Source organism: Bos taurus, chromosome 19 (genome assembly GCF_002263795.3).
Source record: "Bos taurus isolate L1 Dominette 01449 registration number 42190680 breed Hereford chromosome 19, ARS-UCD2.0, whole genome shotgun sequence".
Classification (NCBI taxonomy): Eukaryota; Metazoa; Chordata; class Mammalia; order Artiodactyla; family Bovidae; genus Bos; species Bos taurus.
The window spans coordinates 34651298-34673140 of NC_037346.1; the positions used below are offsets into that span (position 1 = coordinate 34651298).

The 21843-nt window shown below is 61.5% G+C and overlaps 1 protein-coding gene and 1 non-coding gene across 13 annotated transcripts in view; both read right to left on the reverse strand.

Moving 5' to 3' along the window:
- RAI1 (retinoic acid induced 1) overlaps nucleotides 1–21843 on the reverse strand; it is a 103539-nt gene that overhangs the window by 1622 nt on the left and 80074 nt on the right. For 3 of the 12 annotated variants that reach the window (XM_024980812.2, XM_059878337.1, XM_059878332.1), the window contains 6 exons: nucleotides 18072–18234; nucleotides 16790–16845; nucleotides 13444–13587; nucleotides 5252–10766; nucleotides 1474–1567; nucleotides 7–56 (listed from right to left, as the gene is read on the reverse strand). In XM_024980812.2, the coding sequence (XP_024836580.1) occupies nucleotides 7–56; nucleotides 1474–1567; nucleotides 5252–10750 (5643 nt within the window). In that variant the 5' untranslated portion in view covers nucleotides 10751–10766; nucleotides 13444–13587; nucleotides 16790–16845; nucleotides 18072–18234. Of the gene's footprint in view, nucleotides 1–6; nucleotides 57–1473; nucleotides 1568–5251; nucleotides 10767–13443; nucleotides 16846–18071; nucleotides 18235–19293; nucleotides 20793–21474; nucleotides 21550–21843 lie in introns of those variants that run through there. The other 9 variants (XM_059878340.1, XM_024980811.2, XM_059878336.1 and 6 more) reach the window with 7 other exon arrangements.
- On the reverse strand, nucleotides 19000–19072 carry TRNAE-CUC (transfer RNA glutamic acid (anticodon CUC)). The gene has a single exon. It is a non-coding gene; the product is annotated as a tRNA-Glu (tRNA).

The window sequence follows — 21843 nt, forward strand, 5'->3', positions numbered from 1 at the left end:
ACTCACCTTATGTTTGGGGCATTTCAAAGAAAAGTTCTCTTCAATGAATATACAACCTATGAGCAAACAGAAGTTCGTGCGGTCAGAACCGGCATCGTGTGTGGCCGGGAGCGGGGCGCCCACCGCCCGGTTGCGGGTTTTTTTCGAAGAGTAAGTCAAACTCTGCCTGCCCTCCAGCCCCGCTGGTTTGCCTGTCCTTTACTCTGCCCTCCCCCTGGAACCCCATCTAGTCATAGGGAGGCCTCCCCTAATTCTCCAGCTTGTTCCCCCTGCAAACAGCCTAGCCAGTCCAACAGCAATCCTTCTGCCCCGCCCTGGCCGGCACTAGGGGTGGCTCTGCTGGAGGCAGACGGGCGGGAGCAGAGCTGGGAAGGCTCCAAACCTCGTCTGGGTCCAGCAGCCTCAGCTGAGCTGCTAGCTGACCACAGCCACCTGGGTGGGCTCCGCCTGGCAACCCTTATGCGCCTTCCTGAGACTTAGTAATGCAGCTAATATAGCAGCGGCACAGCCTGCCCTGCCTCAGGCCTGCTCCCTGCCTGGGGACACTGGCCACCTCCCTCTTCGCCATCCTCCCAGTGCGGCAGCCCCTGCTTCCTGTGCCAAAGCCTCTGGGGCTCCCAGGGGGGTGGAAGCAGGGAGGGTCCTGGCAGGGGAGGCCTCTGCTCTGTCGTGTGGCAGGGTTGTCATATCCTCACCCCCATCCAGGGCAGCAGGGGGCGGGGGACAGAGGTCCTGGGGCCTCCCGGAACCGAACCAGTGCTGCCCTCTCTGGGTCGTGTGCATGACCTCACTGCCTGCCCTAGAGAGCTGCAAAAAGAAACGACTCTCCCCTCTGCTTCACAGGTGAGGCCCCGACTGCAGAGGCATGGAGGGACGCACCCAGGCCACGCATGAAGGATGCCACCAGGATCAGGGGCTCCAGGCTCTCTGGCAGGCAGTCTGTGCTCTGCGTGCCTGGCAATGGTAGGTACTCGATAAACGCCCACAGAACAGACAAGCGAGTGATCAGAAAGAGCAGGGCAGGTGCGCGGGGCCTGGCGTGGCCCTGCTTCCCCTTCCACAGCTTCTGTTTTGAATCTCCTCTCCTTCCATCCCACTCAGTTTTTGTCACTGAACTGTATCTCTCCCTTTTTCCCAAACCCAGTGAACTCCTATTCAGACTTCAAAGGCCCAGCCTGGTGGCCCTGCTCTTCGAGGCTTGAGATCCTCCCCAGCTCTAGGCACCCCTTGGCGACAGCAGCTCACATATAGCTTTCAGCCTTGTAGTCTATGCTTCTCCAGCAGGTGGCTGGGGACTGACGTGTCTCGCCAGCATTGCCCAGCAGAGGGCCTGGCTGAGAGACACCAGAAGATAAAAAACTGCTGGGGAAGAAGAGGGAAGCTCGGGGGGCAAGGGCTGAGGGTCGAGTGGGGCTGGTTCAAGGAGCTGTGCCCACATCCCCTGACTTCCTGTCCGCTAGGGCTAACTCTTACCCGCATCGCTGGCACACGGGTAATGGTAGGTGTGGAGGCATCCTTTGTGGCAGCACCCTATGGTGGCCCCCGCTTCTTGGCAGCTGGAACAAGTCTGGCGAGGAGAAAAGGAAGACAGGTGAGTCTGCAGCTGAGGGCCCGGGAGGCCCCCACCCTTTTCCAAACAGGACCTCGACCGGCAGCCGTGGGAGAGCTCAGGATGGTCATCGGTACCTTGGGTGGGGAGCTCTCCGGGTGGGATACCTAGTGCATAACCACAGGTGTCTCTGTGTCCGGCAGGTGTGGGCGAATGATGGCTTGGCCACCGTGTACTGCATGACGTCAGCTGAGCAACACAGCTCTTCCCACCTGGTGTGTACAGTGGGGCGGCTCCTGCCTTACAGGATGGTCTCAAGGCCTGAAGGAGTGACTGTGGGGGCCCAGCGGGTGACAGGAACTCACGAGGCCAGTCACCACCCGGCCATGCCCTTGCCCGTCAACTCCCCGCCACAGCCTCCAGGTGGGCTGCTTTCATGGGCCTGCTCTACAGTGAAGCTGGGGCTCCCTCCCGCTCCAGGACAGGCGGTGAGCATTGTTTCTCGCCCTTTCTGGGGACAGAAGCAGTGCTGAACCAAGTCAGAGGCCCCACCCTGAGGGGCCACTCACCACCCCCTGCCAGGACTTGGGAGGGGGTGACACAGCTGGTGCCCGGATGTGGGGTGCATGTGAACCCCAGGCCAGCCAGCAGGGCAGCCGGGCCACTCTGGGTCTCAGAAGTGGGTCTGCTGAGCTTGAGGGCTGCCTGCAGGGGGACCAACTAGGAGAGGATGGCGATGCTAAAGGCCCTTGGAAGAACAAAGCAAAACCTGAGGCCTGGGGAGGGACAGACCCCAGATCCCGCAGACCCCACGCCCCCAGTGCAGCAGAGGCCTGAGATAGGGGAGCAGAGCAGAGAAAGGAGCAGGCCCACGCCAGGAGGCTGAGTCACAGAAACCAGTAACTGAGGTTTGATGCACCAGGTCCGTGTGGAGGCCGTCTCCTTTTAACGACCTGATGGCACTGGCATCATGGTTCATTTTACCCAGGTGAGTGATGAGAGCTCAGAGAAGCCCAGTGAGTTGCCTGAGGGCACACAGCTCAGGAGGAGCTGGACAGGACTTTGAGCCCAGCAATGGAGCTGGGGCACAGGCTGGCCATCATGGTGCTGTGCTGCTGGGGCGGGGGCAGGTGGGACCCACTCCCAGGAGAAGGGAGGCCAGGGATGGTCTCCAGCCTCCTGGGCCTAATTCATGCCTGAGCATGCTCCCTCTGGTGCCCAGCTGGGGTGGGGAGCGGCAGGGTGGGAAGCTGGGGGAACACCAGTGTTCATATGCTCCTGCATGGCGGTATCTTTCTGATCAGGGCCAAGTCTCCAGGCCCTCCATTTCTTGGCTCACGAAGGGGTGATAAGGCAGGAACAGGCCCCCAGACCTGGCCCAGTGTCCCACCCACTGCGGCCCGTGGATGTTCTGATGGCTGAAGAGTGACAGTGGACTCCTCTGGCTGATGGCTTCTCATACCCTGTCTGCACAGAGGCCCCTCAAACCCTGGAGACGGGCCTCTAGACGTGGAAGCAGAGCAAGGCCTCAGGCCCTCCTAAACCCAGCACGCACATTCGGATCTGTCCCCCTGGGGGCGGCCAAGGGCCCCAGCAGTTCAAGGGAGAGGCAGACTCCCGGGCGGTGGGCACGGTATGGCTCAGGGCTGACAGGTGGTATGGGGGCTGCAGCAGGGGACACAGAAGGGCGTGCCCCTGGAGGCCTGCACAGGAGTTCTTGTCCAGCAGAGCGCTGATGGGTGCAAAGGTGGGAGCAAGGGCCCCTACTGTGAGGGTGCGGGGCTTATCTGGCCATCCACGCGGTCACACCCTGCTGATGGGCTTGGTGCCCTGAGACTCACAGTGGACAGTGGCTTGCGGGGGTCATGGAACTGGCTTCCTGTTGAGCTGGGACTGGGACTGGGGTCCACATGACTCCAAGACCACCTTAGGCCACCAAGCTCCGAGGCAGAAAGGGTTTCGGGGCAGGTGGCCCTCGGAGCCCTGGGCTGTGAGAGGGGAGGGGGACGAACCACGACCTGGGGAGCGCCAGACACTGCCTGTCTTCCCAGGGTGTCCTCCGGGTGGGGTGCTGCTCCTGTGAGCCCCTCGGAGGCTTCCCTGGCTGCTAGTCCCAGCCAGCTCAGCCCAGGCCCACCTCTCTAGCAGGGAGGCTCTTCTGATCCTTGAGTAACCGGTGCAGACACTGTTGCTGGTGACCAGTGAACACCCCTCCCACCCAGTTCCAACCTTTCAGGGCCGCTCCCAGGGTGGGAGGCCTCGGGACCGTTATGGAGGATGGCACAGCGGGCAGAGATGGGACCACCAGGCCAAGTGCTCCAGTACTTAATAGCCACGTGACACCAGGAACGCACAAGGCCACTCAGACCCCCCGCATCTGCCTCAGTCCAGCGGGAGGCCAGTGATGTCAGTGAGGTCAGACCAAAGCGCCCGGAATAGGCAACGGAGGAAGGACCAGGGTTGGCCCCCACCCGGGCTCAGACAAGGTGCAGAAGCAGCACAGCTGGGTCGGGGCTTTGAGGATGTGCACCTCAGGGAGGCCACCCGGCGCTTCCTGGAGGGGATCTCAGTGTGGGCGTTATCGTTCAGTGGAGGGGAACACCTGAACCTATTTCAGGGCAGCTGGGAATGAGACAGTCATGAGAGACGCGAAAACGGGATGGGAGGAAAGGAGAACTGAGCAGGGAAGCGCAGGGGCCTGGGCTGTCGGGCCAGGGGGGGCCTTCCTCCATACGGGTGGAGGCTGGCGGAGGGTTGCCCCGGCATGGAGAGGTCCTGGAGCACATCCTGGTAGCAGAGGATCAGGAAACAGGGAGATGTGGACAGCAAAGTCGTCTCCCTGGTGACAGCCAGCACAGAGCTGCTTGTCGGGGCCGGGGGAGTGGGGACCAAGAGGGAGCAGGTGGGCAGGCAGTGAGCTGGAGGGTGGCATGGTGGGTGCCTGCCCAGGAGACACTGGACAGCAGTGTGGCAAGGGGACAGGAGTGTGGTCCACAGCAGGGAGCTCGTGGAGCAAGAGAGCTGTAGTAACCAGAGTGACAGTCACTGCTGGGACACGACATGCTAGTGTCGTTGGAGAGCTGCCACTGTCATGGCCCCAGCAGTTAAGTCATGGGCTCGTGGGTAGGCCAAGCACAGCTGTGACAGCTTGATGGGGCTGTTATGCCCACTTAAGAGATGAAGAAACGGAGGCACAGAGAGGTTAGGCTACATGCCTAGAGGCACGCAGCGACTGCAGTTCCTCTGGGATGTTTCAGGAAGGGCCTTGCAGGAAAGACCCCTGAACCACCCTACCGACAAGGGCTGACTGACCATCCAGCCACCTGTTGTTGGAGGGGCTCTTTCTCTGAGGCCCTGATCCACCTCAGATCATAAGAGGCAGGCAGTTCTGAGGCCCCTTGTCATCTGGGGACTCAGCGTCTCAGTTGATTATTGGAGACGGGTGTCAGGAGGGTGCAGGGGCTGCAGCTGGAAGGGGTGGGTTGAGTGTGTGGTGGGTACAGGCTGAGCGGGCAGCAGGGAGGTCTAAGACAGGGTGGGCAACTGTGTCCTGCCTTGGCCCGGGGGTGCCTCCGCTCTCTGGCTAAGCCCCCAGACTCATTTGTGACTTGGTCTGTCTGGCCCACACCGCAGCACTGGAAAGAAGGCCTGCCTGCCTGCCTGCAGAACCCGAGGACCCACCCGGCGGGACTGGCCTCTTACCATGTCCAGGGCCACCTTCATGGCCTCCTGCAGCCCAAAGAGCTTCCCGGCCACCAGGTAGACCCCGCCTGTCCACACAGCGCAGGCCTCATGCACCCAGTGCTCCTGGGTGTCCCCACCAGGCTCAGCCGGCGGCTCCTTGCTGCACTCATGCTTGCGGCTCTTGTCGGCTGGGGCTGCCTCCTCACTGCCATCTCCCCGACCGTCACAGCAGTAGCAACTCTGCAGCCGCCGGGACAGGCCCCGGGCACTGGTGCGCAGAGAGCCCTGCTTGGCCGGATCGGCTGGGCCATCAGGCCTGGGGGGCTTCCCGGTGGTGGTGGTGGCAGCAGAAGATGCGGCAGCTGGGCACTCAAAGCCTTTGAGTGTCCTCTCAAGAGGCAGCGAGGCCTCCTCACAGGTACCCTCTAGCCGCACCTTCTCCTTGAGTTTTGGCTTCTTTTTGGGGAGGCAGTGTTCAGGGTAGTAGGGCCCACAGAGGTCCCCGAGGTCCTTGAAGTTGGCCGGGTTTTGGCAGAGGCAGCAAACAAGGCAAGAGGTACTCAGGGCCTTGGAAACCACGGGCCCCAGGTGCATGGTGGAGGAGAGGGGCAGGGAGGGCCGAGGCGGTGGGATGGAGCCTCCAGGGAGCGTGGCTAGGGAGGCCCCGGCCGCGTCCAAGGAGCAGGAGGAGGAGGAGGAGGAAGGCTTCCTCTGGGGCTGGGGCTCCTCTCCCGGGGAGTTGACAACAGTGCACACGGTGGTGAACGCACCCTGCTTCTCTACCCGCACGAAGGGCGAGAAGGCGGGGGTGCGGCTGTCTGCCCGCAGCCGCTTGCAGGAGGAAATGTACTTGAGGCGGATTTCAGGCTCGGCTGGATCCAGGGGCAGCACCTGCTGCTGCCGCCGCCGCTTAGCACGCCCCTTACAGGGTGAGGAGGTGGTGCTCTTGGCCCGGCCCCGCGTGAGGCGCTTCCGCTTGGAATAGCTGCTGTAGTTGGCATGGCCCGGCTGCTTCTGTGCCCTTGTCTGGGGCTGGCAGGGCCGGCCCTCTGGGGGCTGGGCGGCCAGGCCCAGCTCCTCCGTCTTTGGCTTCTTGCCTCCTACGCCAGAGCTGTCCTCACTGCCCCCCTGTGTGCCATTGGCCCTGTCTCGGGGAGTCAGCAGCAGAGCTGGGCCGAGGTGGGGCCTTTTCTCCAGGGAGCCTTTGGGGAGTCCAAGGGCCCCAGTTCTACCTTTCCGGCTTCTCTTCTTAGGCGCCAGGGCAGTGCCCCCGGGCAGCAGGGCCTCTGGGGATGTGAAGGCCTCCGTTTTGAAACCATCGGTCAAGGACAGTTTCTTACTGTTCACAAGTTTGCCTTTTAAGGATCTATTGGTCGGATTTCTGCACAACGGCTCGGCCCCCAGAGCTGCCGGGAACTTCTGCCCAGGGCTCACATTTAAGAGACCTTCCTCTGCCCCCAGAAGGCTGCCCCCAGCGCTCTTGAGCCCACGTTCTTTCTCGGGGAGGGATGGGCTCACAGGATTCCCAGGAGGGGCCCCTGGTGCTCTGCACGCAAACTTCTTCAGGCTGGGCGAGGTGATCTTCTGCACAATGGCCTCTAGCTTCAAGCCCCGGCCTTTTCGGGGTGGCAGCACCTTGGTCTTCATGGCCCCCTGGAAGGACGCCCGTGAGGCCAGCTTCAGGCCAGTGTCCGGGGTTTCCAGGGGCGGTGGCTTCGCCGTGGGCTCACCATTGCCCTTGGTGGGTTTCGCCTTCTTGGGAGACGTCATCCTCTTGAAGAGGGTGGGGGAGCCCTCGGCCCCCTCCTCCTTCACGTCTCCCCCGAGGCCACCACTGCGTAAGACCAGGTTGCGCTTCTTAGTGGGGACGGGAGCCATGAAGGCTGACTTCCTTTTGAGAGTGTGGAGGGGTCGATCTGAGAGCTTGCCACTGGCACCAGGCTTGGGGACCCTCGCCCGCTGGCCCACCCTCCCCTCCTTCTGGGGGCTGCCAGCAACTTTGAACGTGGTGGGCAGGTGGTTGTTGGCAAGGAGCTTCTTGGCGGCACGGCAGTTTGGCAGTCGGCTCTCCGAGGGCCGCCTGCGCTTGGAGTGGAAGGCTTCCTGGGCCCTGCTGCGGGACCGGAGGATCATGGACCGCTGGTCTTTGCCTGGTGCGTCCAGCGAGTCCGTCTCCTTGGTCTTGGAGCCCATGGGGCTGCTGTCAGAGGCCACGGGCAAGGCGGCCGGGTTGCTGGGGCTGGAAGCGGCCTTTGGGGAGGGCTTCCCCACCCGCTTGCCTGACTTGAAGGCGGCTCGCTGCTTGCCCCCCAGCTTGTCTGGGGGGGCAGGGGTGGTGGGTAGGCCTGGGGGTCCGGGTGTGCGGGGCTCGCTCAAGGCCGTGAAGGAGCGGGTACACATCCTGGGAAGTCCTTCTGAGATCCCCCGGCCTGGGGCCCCCGCCCCCTCCATCTGTCCCTGGGGGGGCCCTGTGCACGATTCGGGGAGCAGCAGGTCTTTGGGCAGCGCCGGTGCCCTGCACGGGGAGTCCTCGGCCTCAGGCAGCCCCCGGTGCACCCGCCGGCTCCTCAAGCTTTTGCCGCGAGGCACAGGCTCTTTCTTGGCAATGGGGGCCTCGGGCACAGCAGGCTTGTTCGGCTTCTGTGCCAGGGAGGCCTCCGGGGTCACGGCGGCGGAATCCCCTGGGGCCAGCACCCCCTCGGGCCCCTCTTCCTCTGGCTTCATATGGGACAGGGAGGACTCGAACCAGCTCTGGACCTTGGACTCGGCGCCCACGGTAGGGCCCAGCAAGATGACTGAGTCCCCAGAGAGGGGGCACGGGGAGCCCCAGCCGGCCTTGGGGTCCAGCACTTCCTCCACCTCCTCCTTGCCGCACAGCAGCGGGGCCTTGGGCGACAGCGCATCCTGCAGGCCAGGCCTCTGCTCGGGGCTGCCCAGGAGCTCGCACAGGGACGAGTACTCCTCGGCCTCCAGGTCCTCCTTCCGGCCCGGCGCTGGCAGCAGTGGGAGGTCCCCAAAGTCGGCAGCCGAGCAGCAGTGCCGGCTGTCGTCCAGCCAGCGGTCGGCCTTGCTCACCTCGGGGCACTGCAGCAGCCCGCCGGCCTCCTCCTTCACCCCACCCGCTGTCTCCTGCTGGGAGTCCCGGGGCACTGCAGCCTTCTCCCCAGGGGGCACCTCCTCCTGGAAGCCCAGGCAGGCTGAAGCCTCCCGGGTGCCGTCCTGGCTGGCACTGTCAGTGGCCTTTCCGCCCTGCTCCAGACCCTTGGTGAGCTCGCCGGGATGCAGCCCCCACCGAGGACAGGCATCCCCCAGGTTCTCCTCGGGCCAGGCAAAGGGGTGGGTACCATCCGCCGAGCCAGCAGAGGTTGTGTCTGGGAAGCAGTCAAAAGCCACGGTGGGGTCTGAGGCCGCGGCCCCCAGGGTGGGCTTGGCGCCGAAGGAGAGGGGACCAGCTGTCTTCTTGGGGTCAGGGGTGGTGAAGCCCACAGAGGGGTCTTCAAATAGCCCCGGACTGAAGTCCTTGGCGCTGCTGCCCTTGTCCAGCTGCAGGGCCTCGGGCAGGGCCTCCGGCTCCCCTGGCCGTGGCCACGCACCCTTGGCCACAGGGTCCAGGCAGGCGCTGTGGTTCTCCAGAGAGAAGGGCGGCTTGCCGGTGTCTTTGGCCAGGCCCGGTGCCTCAGCCCAGGCCTTGTCGGCCTTCTCACTGATGGCCTCCTGCAGCCCCAGGATCTCGGAGGCCAAGTCTTCCTGTGCCAGGGCGCTGAGCAGCAGCCGCGGGCAGTCTCGCTCGCCAGCTACAAGCTTGGAGAAGCTGTCGAGAGGCAGGCTGCTGTGCAGGCTCTGGAAGGAGTCGTCGGACTTGGTGGACATGTCGTCCGGTGAGGTCACGGAACAGGTGGACACGGACTCGGGCTTGGCCTTGGAGCCGCCGTGGACCCTGGCAGGGCTGCCGCGGGCCTGGCTGCAGTAGAGGAAGCTGCGCTCCAGCGGGTCCTCAGAGCCGCTCAGGTAGTCGGCCTCAGGCGGCTCAGCGTGTGTGGACTGTGGCGTGCTGCTCAGCGGCTCTGATAGCGGTGTGCCCGCTGGCTCGGCCGAGTAGCCGCTGCCCTCGGGGCTGCAGTGCTGGCTTTTGTGTTGCTCCGGCGTCCGGGCCACCAGGCTCTTGAGGCCCTTCTTCTGAGGCCCGGCAGCCTTGGACAGCAGCAGCTGCTGCACGGTGTTGGAGATGTTCTCCACCTGGGAGGTCAGGGCCGTGAGGCTATGCAGGCTGAGGTCCGACAGCAGGCTCTCGGGAAGCTTGTCCTTCTGCAGGGCCTTGCAGTTGGCGGCCTGGGTGTCCACAGAGCTGGCAGCATCCGTCGGGGAGGGGTTGAGCAGGGGCATGAAGTGGCTGTGGTCAGTGAGGCCAGCGGGGAAGGCCCCAGGGCCGAGTGGCTGCTGGTTGTAGGGAAAGTTCTCCAGGTTGGGCATCAGTGGAGACGGGGTGGAGCTGTAGGAGGGTGAGCGGCCCACGGAGCGGGCGGGCGAGTGGCCGGAGCTGGGGCTGAAGGTCTGGTAGTACTGCTCTGGGGTCCTGACAGTCGCGTCCGGCTGACAGTAGCCTGGGCCTTGCTGCCCATAGTGTTGGTACTTTGCGAGGTTTTGGTAGTGCAGGCTTTCCTGGGCATGGTGACGGCTCTGGAGGGCCTGCTGCTGCTGCTGCTGCTTCTGTGGGTCATAGCTGAGGCGGCTGGACTGGTAGGCATGAAGGTTTGGGACCCGCTGGCCAGGGGCCAGGCTGGCGTTGGCGGTCAGCGGCCTGTCGTGGGGCTGGGCGGAGGGGGCTGTGCAGCTCTTGTAGGAGTGGGCCCCTTGCCCACCGGCCTGGCCACTGGAGGAGTAGGTAGAGGAGGTGGGGAAGGACTGGGACTGCTGGGGGAAGTGGCTGCCCTGGGAGAAGGGCAGGGGGGAGGCAAGGTCACTCTGGGGTTTCTGCCTCTGGAGCTTGGGGTATGCCAGGGATGGTGGGGGCTGCGGCAGCTGCTGCTGGACGTGGAGGGCATGAGTCCGGAAGGGCAGCTGGGCACCCTGCTCTGGGTACTGCCGGCTGGGGGGCACCACTGTCTTTTTCATCAGGTTCTCGTCATATTTGCCCACCCCGCCTGGCAGGGGCTGCGGCTGAGGGGGTGGTGGCTGGGGGCCCCCCCAGGCCTGCAGGCCCTCCTCGCCCGAGTAGCGGCCCGGGTAGGGGCTGCCGTCCTGGACAGTGTAGCCCGCGAAGGCCGGCCTCCCTGGCGGGGCCTGCGGCGAGGACAGGCCTTTGCCGGCGCGCGCGGTGGCGGGCGTGCCCCCGCCGCCCTCGTAACCGGGGAAGGGCTGCGGGCCGTAGTAGTCCTTGGTCAGCAGACGCTGTCGGTCGCAGCTCAGCCCGGCCTGGCTTGGCTGCCTGTAGTTCTCCAGGCGCGACGTCTCCTGTGAGGTCTGCTGGTAGGTCTGCTGTTTGCCATGGAAACCACACCTTTCTCGAAAAGACTGCATGACTTGGGCTGGTTATCTGTGAAAAGAGAAAGGGCAAGAGGGAGGGCGGGGAGAGGAGGGCAGAGCGGGCGGGGTTCAGATGGGCCATTTCCTTCCCTTGGAAAGCCAGCCCCCTCCCGCCCCGCCCCCTCCTGCAGCCGCCCCACCAGCTGTGCACATATTGACAACTTGTGTGTCAGGGCCGTGTGCTCTGTAATTCCCGCTCTGACGGGGACAGGGAGGTGCAGCCCGGCCGCCCAGCGCCAGCCACTGGGGAGCTGCCCCCTCCTGCCACCAGTTCCCCTCCTCCTCCCCGCCGGCTCAGAATCAGCCATTCCCGCTCCCCCATCCCCTGGGGCTGCTGGATCCGGTAATCTAGCCCCAGCGCAGCAGTGTTCAGGCGTGACCCAGCTCGTGAGTGTGTGTATGTGTGTGCGTGGCACGGGGGATGGCCTGCCCTGCCCCAGAAACCACTCACTGAGGCCTGGAGTCTATGCACATGAGCATGCACGCACGCACACACTCACGCACACACACACACACACACACACACACCCCTTCTCCATCACTGCACACACACAAACAGCTTCTTCTTCACTGCACACACACACACACTCCCCTTGTCTATTACACACACACACACACATCCCCCTTCATCAGTGCACACACACACCCCTTCATCAGTGCACACACACACCCCTTCATCAGTGCGCATACACACTCCCCTTGTCTATTACACACACTCCCCTTGTCTATCATCACACACACACACCTTCATCACTGCATACACACACTCCCCTTGTCTGTTACACACACACAAACACCCCTTCATCACTGCACGTACACACTCCCCTTGTCTATCATCACACACACACCTTCTTCATCACTGCACATACACACTCTTGTCTATCATTACACACACACACTTTCATAACTGCACACACACACTCCCCTTGTCTATTACACACACACACCTCTTCTCCATCAATGCACACACCTTTGTACACACACACACACACACACCAATGCACACACAATCCCCTTGTCTATCATCACACACACCTTTTCCATCATTGCATACACACATTCACCCCTTCATCACTGCACACACACACTCCCCTTGTCTATCATTACACACACACACACACACACACACACACACTCTCTCTGTCTCTCCCCCCTTCTCTGTCACTGCTATGCCCTCTGGAAGCTGTCTGTTCCTTCTGGCAGGCGCTGATGAGGGGCCACTGAGCCACTGTGGGCATAAGCTGTCCCTACCCGGAGCGTGGGCAGTGGCCCTGCCTCCTGTGTTGGTGTCACAGGCACGTAAACAGGCCGCGCGGCCCTGACGAGGCAGCGATGGGGCAGAGCTGCAGTCCCTCTGCCTGAGGCGCCTGGGCCTCCAGGTCAGCCCCGCCCGCCTGCACCGGGTCAGAGCCAGGCTGAGAGCCCATCTGTTTATGATTTTCAGGGCTGGGCACGCAAGGAGTCCAGCCTGCACCAAAGCAAGATCCTGGGTCAGGAAATGACCCCAGGGTGGGGGTGGGGCTTGGGGGGGCCCTTCAGGGCAGAACCATGGGGTCACATAACAGGCCGGCTGTAGCATCCAGGCTAGCGCCCCCCCCAGACCCTTCGAGGAGGGAAGAAGGAGCAAGGACACCCCTGGCTCACGGGGAGACACACAGAGGGCTGGTCGCAGCCTGCATCCCGGCCGTTGGGTTTACCCACACCTTGCTCACCTGCAGGGCCCAGGCCCCCAGAAGGGCACAGGGGACTTTTCAGGGCCCATTCCAAACCCAAGAGGAAGGGGTGGCCTGGCGTGTGCTCCGAGCCTCCAGGGCTGTGTGAGGCACAGAAAATAAGGGGCACAGAGAAGGGTGCCGACACACAGATGTGAAAGGGAAGAAGCATTCCCCCGGGGGTCTCGGTCACCCCTTCTTCATCCAGCTCCCACCTCCTCATGCAGTTGTGGGGGTCGGGGGAAGCTGACCTGGGAGGGGCCCAAGTTGAGCAGGTCCAGCCTAGGGCAGCTGGATGGCCCCAAGGAGCCCCATTATTCCAGCCCAGGCCCCTCCCTGCCTTGGTGGTTGGCTGGTTCAGCCCCAGGGCCCCAAGCCCACCTCAGGGCCCCAAGCCCACCGCAGGGCCCCACAGCCCACTCCAGGGCCAGCCCCATGGCCATGGCCTCTCCCTGGCTCATCACAGGCGCCCTGATGTGGAGGCCCCCCTCTGACCCACTTCAGTCCATCCCGCGGCTTGGATCAAACACGACAGGAGTGCCTGCTGTGACCCAGAGCTGGAGGCAGTGCTGGTTCTAACGGGTGGCTCCTGCAGGTGGGCAGCCCCGGGGCCCCCACACCGGGCTCCCAGGTGGGCGCCCCCTGCCGCCCTCAGGCAGCACTCGCGGGCGGCCCCCACTGCCCAGGCTGTCAGAGGCAGTTGGAGGCACCTCTGCTCAGGGTGTCCCCCGCAGGCAGGCAGGGTCGGCTGGGCCCCTGGGCCCTGCCCTGCCCTCCCCGGCCACGTTACAAGCCCGGAACTTGCACACCCAGGCTGGCTTGGGAGGCTTCGCCTCGTCTCTCTGCACAAATTACATCCCGGCTTTTATTAGTCCCAGATCGCGCTCATTTCCCGCTGAGTGTCTTGTGGATATCATTAACATTTCTACAGCTTTTTTTAATACACTTTTTTCACATTCCCCCAAAATGCATTACCAGAAACATTATTTAAAAAGACTGTGCTCTGACCAGCGCCCCCTCCCTGTTTAATCAGTCCAGCTGCCGCATCTTTTAATGTCGCCAAGCCGTGTTACAGCGGGTTTTCCGATACACAGGAGCAGCTGGACGTGGTGAGAGCATCTATCTCGAAGAAAAGACAGTTCAATTAAAATACGAGAAGCCCTGCGCCTGATGAAGGCAGCAGAACGCTCACCCAAGCGCCGCCCCCCAGCCTGGCGGGGGCGGGCCCGGGCCCCCCCAACCCGTGCAGGAACAAAGGCCCCGTCCCACCAGCACCCCCGGGACAAAGTGGGGCTCGGCCTCTTTAAGAGCCGCCTTGGGCCGCCACAGGCTCTGTTGTTATTAATTATTGTGATTATGATTACTTTTCAAGAGGACCATCAAAGGACAGAAGGGAAAGAGGCAGGCAGAGAGCTGGGGTGGGCAGCATCGGGAGGTAGATGGTGACCTCCGAACCTGGGAGGGAAGGAGGGGGCAGGAGGGCACCAGCTGGGGGTCAGGGGTGTGCCCAACACTCCTTCACTCCCGGTCCAGCCCGGCCTCCCTATCCCTGCTTCCCCTCCCCCTTCTCCCAAACACTAGGTTAAGGGACATCTCTGAAATTCTAACCAAATGGGAAGCAAAGGAAGAGGGAAAAGGAGGGAGGGAGAAAGTCCTGAGCTCCAGATCACCTCCCATGGTGACTCCTGCAAGCTGGCCTGCCCACCCCGTGCCCCAAGGCTTCTCTACCTCAGTGACGGGTATCCCTGCCCTGCAAGGAGATGTGATGAGCCCCAGAGCCCACCCCAGGCACAAGACCAGCAGCCCCCAAAGGTGTTTGGTAGCAGGTGAGCCAGGGCTCAGCCCTTCTTTCTGGCAAAGAGCAGAAGTCTCTGGTCCCCCTGCAGGCACTGTGGGGCCCATGGGGGCAGGGGCAGCCTTGGCCATAGGGCCTGCTCCTGCCTCCTGCCCTGTTACAGAGAATGGGAGGCTCAGAAAAGCCAGGACCTGCCTGTGAGCCACCCATAGGAAGTTCTTCCAGATGGACGCTGCAGCAGTGTGGACTGAGAATTCCCACTTCAGAGGAAGGCCCCCGGAGCATGACAAGGAAAGGGGGTTCCAATGTCCCCTCGGCAACCTCTGAGGCCCCAGAAGCGGGCTCGGGCCCGCCCCACCGTAGGGAGTCCACTCCTGGCTGCCTGTTGTGCGCTGAGCAGCCTCAGAGAGAACTCACTGGGTCCACGGCCTCTTCAGCCCCCAGGGTCAGGTTTCAGGTCAGGGAGATGGGCCTGACAGCATAGGCAGGAGCTTACTGCAGCTCCACTGGGGCTGGGGAGGGAGGGAGGGGGCGAGAAAGGAGCTTCTGTACCCTAGCTGGCTCTGGGGGTACAGGCGCATCCCACCTGCTAACCCAGAGTGGTTTTGTGACCTCGTTTTCTGACTTGTAGCTGCAGGGGAAAAGCTTTAAAACCCAACCCCCCTCAAGACTGGGGAACCAGGAGGCTGGGGTGTCCCGAGAGGATCAGAGCTGGTGGGACCACCTGGGCCTCCCTCTGAGTTGTAGGTGATGAAGACTGTGAACAGGACACCTTGATTAAAACCATCAGTCGCTAGTCAAATTTACGGCTATTCTGTGGGGTCTATTTTGAGTCCCAAGGGCTTGGCTTGAATGGAGGGGGAATGAGTTTCCAAGGAGGCCCCAAGACAAGACAGCCCAGTGCCCTCAGGCCTCTGGGACAGGGAGGGCCTAGGGGTCAGTCGCTGGGGGAGGTCTGCCTGGGGCAGAGGGGCCCATCCAGGGGCAAAAGGAATTACAGAGAACAAGGCAGCCCCCCGCCCCGTGTGTGGGCAACACCCCCATAAATGCTGTGTGGCCCTCGCTCACCGGCACCCAAGGGAGAGCCCCTCAGGTCCGACATGCCACTCTATAGGCCCGAAAGAGGCAGGCAGCCAGCCAGGCCCCTTTGCTGAGGCTGGGGTCCCAGGAGACGGGGATCTTTGAAGGATGTTGGAAGGGGGGGGTGGGGTTTCTGGACTCTGTAGATGTTTGGAATGCGCTTCCTAAAGCCCACCAAGCTGCCTCCTCCAAGGACTCCCTGGCAGAACAGCCAAGACCTACTAAGCCACCAGACCAGAGCCCCCGCCTTGGGGTTCACCCACCAGGACATGTAGTGCCCCATCCGAGCACTCCACTATCCTGGGCACTTCGGGGCACTGCCTGTGGGCTTGCTGCTCTGTTAGTTCCCTAAGGCACCCCTCCTAGGAAGGGAGCCATGACCCCACTTTCAGGAGTAACCTAACCTAATGAATTCCCACAGCACAGCCCACAGGCAGCAAAGCTAAGCTCTCAGCTCTGTTCCCTGACTTCTAAAGCCATGCCTGCTGCCCCCGCCCCCAGTGCAGCTTCTGGGATGTGAGGGCCAGTAGGTCCAGAGACCTGGGTCAGCTGGGCTGGAGGGGCCCATGGTCCAGGGGGTGAGAGGCAGATGGCCAGCCAGCCCCCTCCCCACCGTGAGGTGTGGTGCAGCAGGAAGGAGTCAGCGCCACTGTGTTGCTGGCCTCCTGGAGCCCTCCGGGGGGAGGAGGCAGTTGGCGAGGGGGGCTCCATGCCCATCGGTCTCCTGTAGATAGTAGCTGCTTTTGCATCATTTTATCCACCATTCAACAAAAAGCAACCCCCTTTCCCCAACTCTGTCAAAATGAGGAAAAAAAAACAGGGGGTAGTGCTGGGATGCGGACAGCCAAGAGGGCCAGGGTCAGTCACCCACGCACTCAAGTACAAGGGGCTAGTCCAGAGGCTGGTGTCGGGGGCTCCCCAGCTGCCCCGTGCCCTGGTCTTACAGGTGGCTACACGCTACAGACGCCAGAGAGTCCGTCTGTCCGCTGGCTTTCAGGGGAGCCAAAGAAGGCAAGGAGAGAGCCTCCCCTCTCACCCTGTGTGCCCCACCCACTGTGACCTCCTGAGGAAGAGCAAGTACCAAAGGACTGAACTGGCAGTCAGTCCAGCATCTCCCCAGGCCTCGGGGCCTTTGCACGGCCTTTCCTCTGCCGGGAAGACCATGCTCAGGGATCTCCATGGCTCCTCTGGCTCCTGGGCTGCAAGCCTTTGCTCATGTGACCTTCTCAGGTGGCTGACCCTCACCACTGTGTTTGAAACCCACGCTCCATCTCCCCTACACCACCCCTACTTCTCTAAGGTAACTAGCCACAGGGCTGGCTGGCTTCACTTTTTTCCTGTCCTCTTTAGAAAGGAGTTCCACGAAAGCAGGGATTTTGCCTGTTTTGTTCGCACCCATATCCCGAGTAAGGGCTTCATGGATGACATTAGTGCTGAAGAACCCACCTGCTAATGAAGGAGACACGAGAGATGTGGGTTCCATCCCTGGTCGGGAAGATCCCCTGCAAAAGGAAATGACAACCCACTCCAGTATCCTTGCCTGGAGAATCCCATGGGCAGAGGAGCCTGGTGGACTACAGCCCACAGGGCTACAGAGAGTCGGACACGACTGAACAATAACTGTTGAATGTATATTGTTTAAAATGTCACATGGGACTTTCCTGCTGGTCCAGTAGTTAAGACTCCACCATTCTACTGCAGGGAGCACAGGGTTGATACCTGGTAGGGGAACTAAGATCTCAGATGCTGCCAGTTAATAAAATCCAATGTCTAATTGTTTAAAAATACATACATACATAAAGTGTCACAGTATGAAAATATCCAGAACAAGGCTGAGTACAGGTACAGAGCACACTTGGGTGGGGATGAGGGGCTTGTGGCTGCACCTCCTCACTCATTTGACAAAGATCTCCTTGGGGGGTGGCAGAAAGCGCACCTGTGAAGGGCGCAGGTGAGAAGGGAGGGAGGCTGCTCCAGCTGCCTGCTGCCTGTGGGATGCAGGACCCAAGGTGCCAGAGCCTCTGAGTGTTTCACAGAAAGACGAATCTCTCATTTTAAAAAACGTTATCTGGGCAGAAGAGTTAAATAGACATTTCTCTGAAGAAGACCTACAGATGGCTGACAGGCGCATGGAAAGAGGCTCATTATTGCTAATTATTAGAAAAATGCAAATCAAAATGACAATGAGGTATAATACCACCTCACACGCGTCAGAATAGCCATCATTTAAGAAGTCTACAAATAACAAATGCTGTAGAGGGTGTGGAGAAAAGGGAACCCTCCTACACTGTCGGTGGGAATGTAAATTGGTGTAGCCACTGTGGAGAATAGTATGGAGACTGCTCAAGAAACTAAAAACAGAATTACCATACGATCCAACAATCCCACTCCTGGGCGTATATCTGGAAAAGATGGAAACTCTAATTTAAAAAGATACATGCACCCCTATCTATGATCATAGCAGCATATTCACAACAGTCAAGACATGGAAGCAACCTAGACGTCCATCGGCAGAGGAATGGATAAAGATGGTGTGGCGCATATACACAATGGAATACTGCTCAGTCATAAAAAGAATGATATCATGCCATCTGCAGCAACATGGGTGGATCTCAAGATCATCATTCTAAGTGTAGAAAGTCAGAAAGATAAATACAACGTATTACTTATATGTGGAATCTAAAATATGACAAAAACGAACATAGCTACGGAACAGAAACAGACTCACAGAGAACAGGCTTGTAGTTGCCAAAAGGTAAGGGTGGAATGGATGGGCAGTTCGGGATCAGCTGATGCAAACTATCACATATAGGATGGATAAACAAAGGTCCTCCTGTAGAACACAGGGAACTGCATTCAATGTCTTGTGATAAACCAGGACGAAAAAGAATCTGAAAAATATATAACTGAATCACTTTGCTGTAAAACAGAAATCAACACATTATAAATCAACTAGACTTCTATAAAATTTAATAAAATGTTATCAACCAAGCAAAAAAGTTCAACACCCCAGAGATCCAAGAGAACCGGGCTTCAGGCTGTATCTGCTCACAAGCTCCCTGGTGTCAGACAAAGGTAGCACTTGGCCTGAGCAATGCCAGGCACCTGGGGGGTGCCTGATGTGAAGAGGTGGGAACAGGAGTGCCCAGAACACTCCCTGGACTCTGGGAGAAGCCCTGAGACCAGCACTATTCACTTAAGCTGTGGAGTGGAGCACTGGGGGCCGGGTGGAGAGCAGTACTGAGCTGCGGGGGGCCCCATGGAACCAGAGCTCTGAGGGCTGCAAAGGCTGGTGGTAGGAGGCCCAAGGCCACAGAGGTGCTTATAACCCTCCTTGGAGCTCCACCCCAGCGCCGATTAGGGAGGCCCTGCTGTCTCCCCCGGCCCCACAACATTGCTGGGTCCCTGCCGGGCTCCCTGGTGGCATCATCACAGTGGTAATTACATAATTAATGGTCTAATGAGCCACTTCACCTGTGTCTGCCTTGCTGGAAAGTAGCCTGAGGAGGGCAAGGGCTTCATCTGTTGCGTCCTAGGCTCTAAGCCTAGAAACTGCTCCAAGTACGTGCCTTTTTCAAAAAATATTTTATTTATTTGACCGTGCCAGGTCTTCGTTGCAACAGGCGGCATCTTTAGTTGCGGCATGCAGGATCCAGCTCCCTGACCAGGGATTGAACCAGGGCCCTCTGCATGGAGAGTGCAGAGTCTTAGCCACTGGACCACCAGGAAGTCCCAGTAGATGCCTATTAAATGCTGCCTGGACAGAGGGGCAAGAGTACGTTACCTAACCCTCATCACAGCCCTAACAGAGGATGACAGGCCTGGAGGCCAGGACGTGTGTGCAGCAGCCAACCAGGAAGGGACAACAGAACTTCTGCTCTGCCCTCCACAGCCCCTGGGTCACAGCCCTCAGTGCCCGCACCCACTCGCTCACCAAGCCCGTCTCTTACGCTGCGCAGGGGCAGAGCTGGGTGCTGAGGATCCAGAGGAAAAAGCAGTGACTTCTGCCCTCCTGAGGCAATCAGACAGGCAGCTGACTGTGGGGGTGTGACACCCACAAGGGGCTCTGGGGGTGGGGAAAGGAGGCGGTCAGGGCCAACTGGAAGGAGGGGGCCCACTGATGGGAGGCAGGACTGACCAGGTGGGTGGTCCCAGTTACCACCCCTCCCAGATGGGGAGTCAGATGCCCACTATCCACCTGATACCACCTCCCCTGCCCCCTAGCAGTCCTGCACAGTCATCCGCCATTTGTAACTGCTGCCTGCTCACTGCTCCCAGGGAAGGGCCACTCTCCCCACTCTGTGGGGCCCACTGGTCTATAAAGCTGGAGAGGGGTCTCCTGGCTTGTTTCTGACCAGGGTGCCATCGTCCCCCTCCACCACACCGCCAGCTGCTGTGAGCAGTGAGCCACCAGAAGCCTTCCAGGTCAAGCCACCTCCTCATTTTGCAGAGGGTTAGTGGAAGCCCAGACAGGGGCTGTGACTTGTCCAAGAGGTCCCGCAGGGCTGAGAGACCTCTACAGATCTGTGCTCCAGAATGCCCAGCCACCAGAAAACCAACTTGGAGCTAGAGGCCAGAAGTGGGGGTCCAGACCCTTCTTTTGGACATCCAGCATCCCAGGAGTCCGAGAACGCCCCCTCCTTTCCCCGGCCTGGGCAGGAACCTCCCCTCCCTTCCTTGCCTGACACCCCCGTTCCACTGCATCCTGACAGCCCCTCCCGGCGCGGTTCCACCTGGGGAAGCCGGGAAGTGGTGCCCCTCCCTCCCCCAGCCCCAAGGGAGGAAGCCGCCTGTCAGGCCGCCGCGGCGTGTCAAATCCTCTTGCTGCCTAATTGTGAGACGGCGGCGTTTAAAGAAACGCTTTTCTGGCCGTCTGCCACACCGCAAACTGCTTGGTATAATTTTATTATTAAGGAGAGAGAAAAAGAGGGAGGGGGTGGAGAGAGAGAGAGAGAGAAAGGGAGCGAGAGAAGGAAATTGCTTAGTCCGAGTCAGCTGGTGGAGTATTCTCAACGTGAACGCGGCCCGGCTTTCCAGTTGGCAAGCTGACTTCGTTAATTGCGCATTCAGTCTCTACTTAGGGTAATTGAAACGAAGCGGGGCCCGGGTCTGACAATTAGGGTCTGCGACTAGGCCGTTAACCCTTCCGCCCCCGCCCCCGGCTCCCACGCACCCCTGGGGGCGGCGGGCTAGCGCCCCAGCGTCGGCAGGGTTAACGCGGCGCGGGCGCCGGCCGAGCGGGGGATGGGGCGAGGATGGGGGGCGTGCGGGGGCGCTTGCGGCCTCGCCGGCCCCCCCGCAACAGATGTTTCAGGCGTGTAAGACAAAGACAGAGCTCCTGCCGCTGCCGGAGAAAATCCGCAGGACTCCCTCAGGGGCAGGTAAAATTTCACCTTCTATGTGTGTTCCCCCGCCCGCCCCCGCCCGATTTCCCGGCCTCTGCGCCAATCCGGAAAGCGCCACCAAAGACGCCGCGCCGCCGTCTCCGCCGCCCAACCCGCTGACCCCAGCAAGGTCGCGGCGACCCCGGGCTCCGCCAGCCGCGCGCCGGCCCCTCCTGGGGCGCCCCCGGCCGCAGTCCCGCGATCGCAGGCGCCGGGAGCGAGGAAGGGGCGCTTTTCTCGCCACGAGGCGGAGGTGGCGGAGACACCGCGCGCCTCCCTCCGGCCTGCGCTGGGACCCCGGGGGCTGCGCCCCTGCGGCCCCCATCATTCATCTCCCTGATTCCCGCTGTAGCCGCCCTCGGAAGTCAGCCGAGTGAAGCAGCTGTTCCTTGCACACTCCACTTGACCAAAGATGATGATAAATGAGGCCCGGGCTGCGTCGGGAACGCGGCGGCGGCGGCGGCCGCGAGGGGCGCGCAGGGCGGGGCGTACAGCCTGTACCCCCTCCCAGCGCCCCGGGAAGGGCGAGGACGCTAAGGACAGAGGCCGACGGCCGCAATCAAAGGCCCGCACTCCCCTCTCGGCGCTCCGCGCCGCCTCGATGCGGGCGGAGAGGAGCCAGGCAAAGGAGCGCCCCCAACACCGGGGCCTACGCGAAGACCCCCTCCTCGAGGCGGCACGGCCCTCCCTCCGCATCCCGGGCCCGAGTGCCTTGGTCCCCACCGTGCCCTCGCCCGCGCCTCAAACCTATTAACGCTCGTAAATAATGAATAATGGAGCGAAGCTTCCCTCCGCCGCCAGCTGCGCCCGGTCCCGGGGAGGGGGCGCCCCGGCCGGGCGCGGGGGCCCGGGCGCACGGCCCCGCACACGTGCAGCCGCGGCACGCAGGCGGGCACCCCGCCCGCCGAGGAGGGGGAATCCCGCTCTGCCCTCCCCAACGCCACCTCCCCTGGAGTCCTCTGGCACCGAACGAGGCGAGAGCGCGCGCGAGCTTCCCAGCCGGAGAGGGTTATTTTTAACCTGCCCCCCTTTCCTTCCCAGCCTCTCGGGTTTGCGCGCCCGTCCGCCCCCCCCCGCCCCCCCCCCCCCAAGCAGCCGAGGACGCAGGCTCCTCAC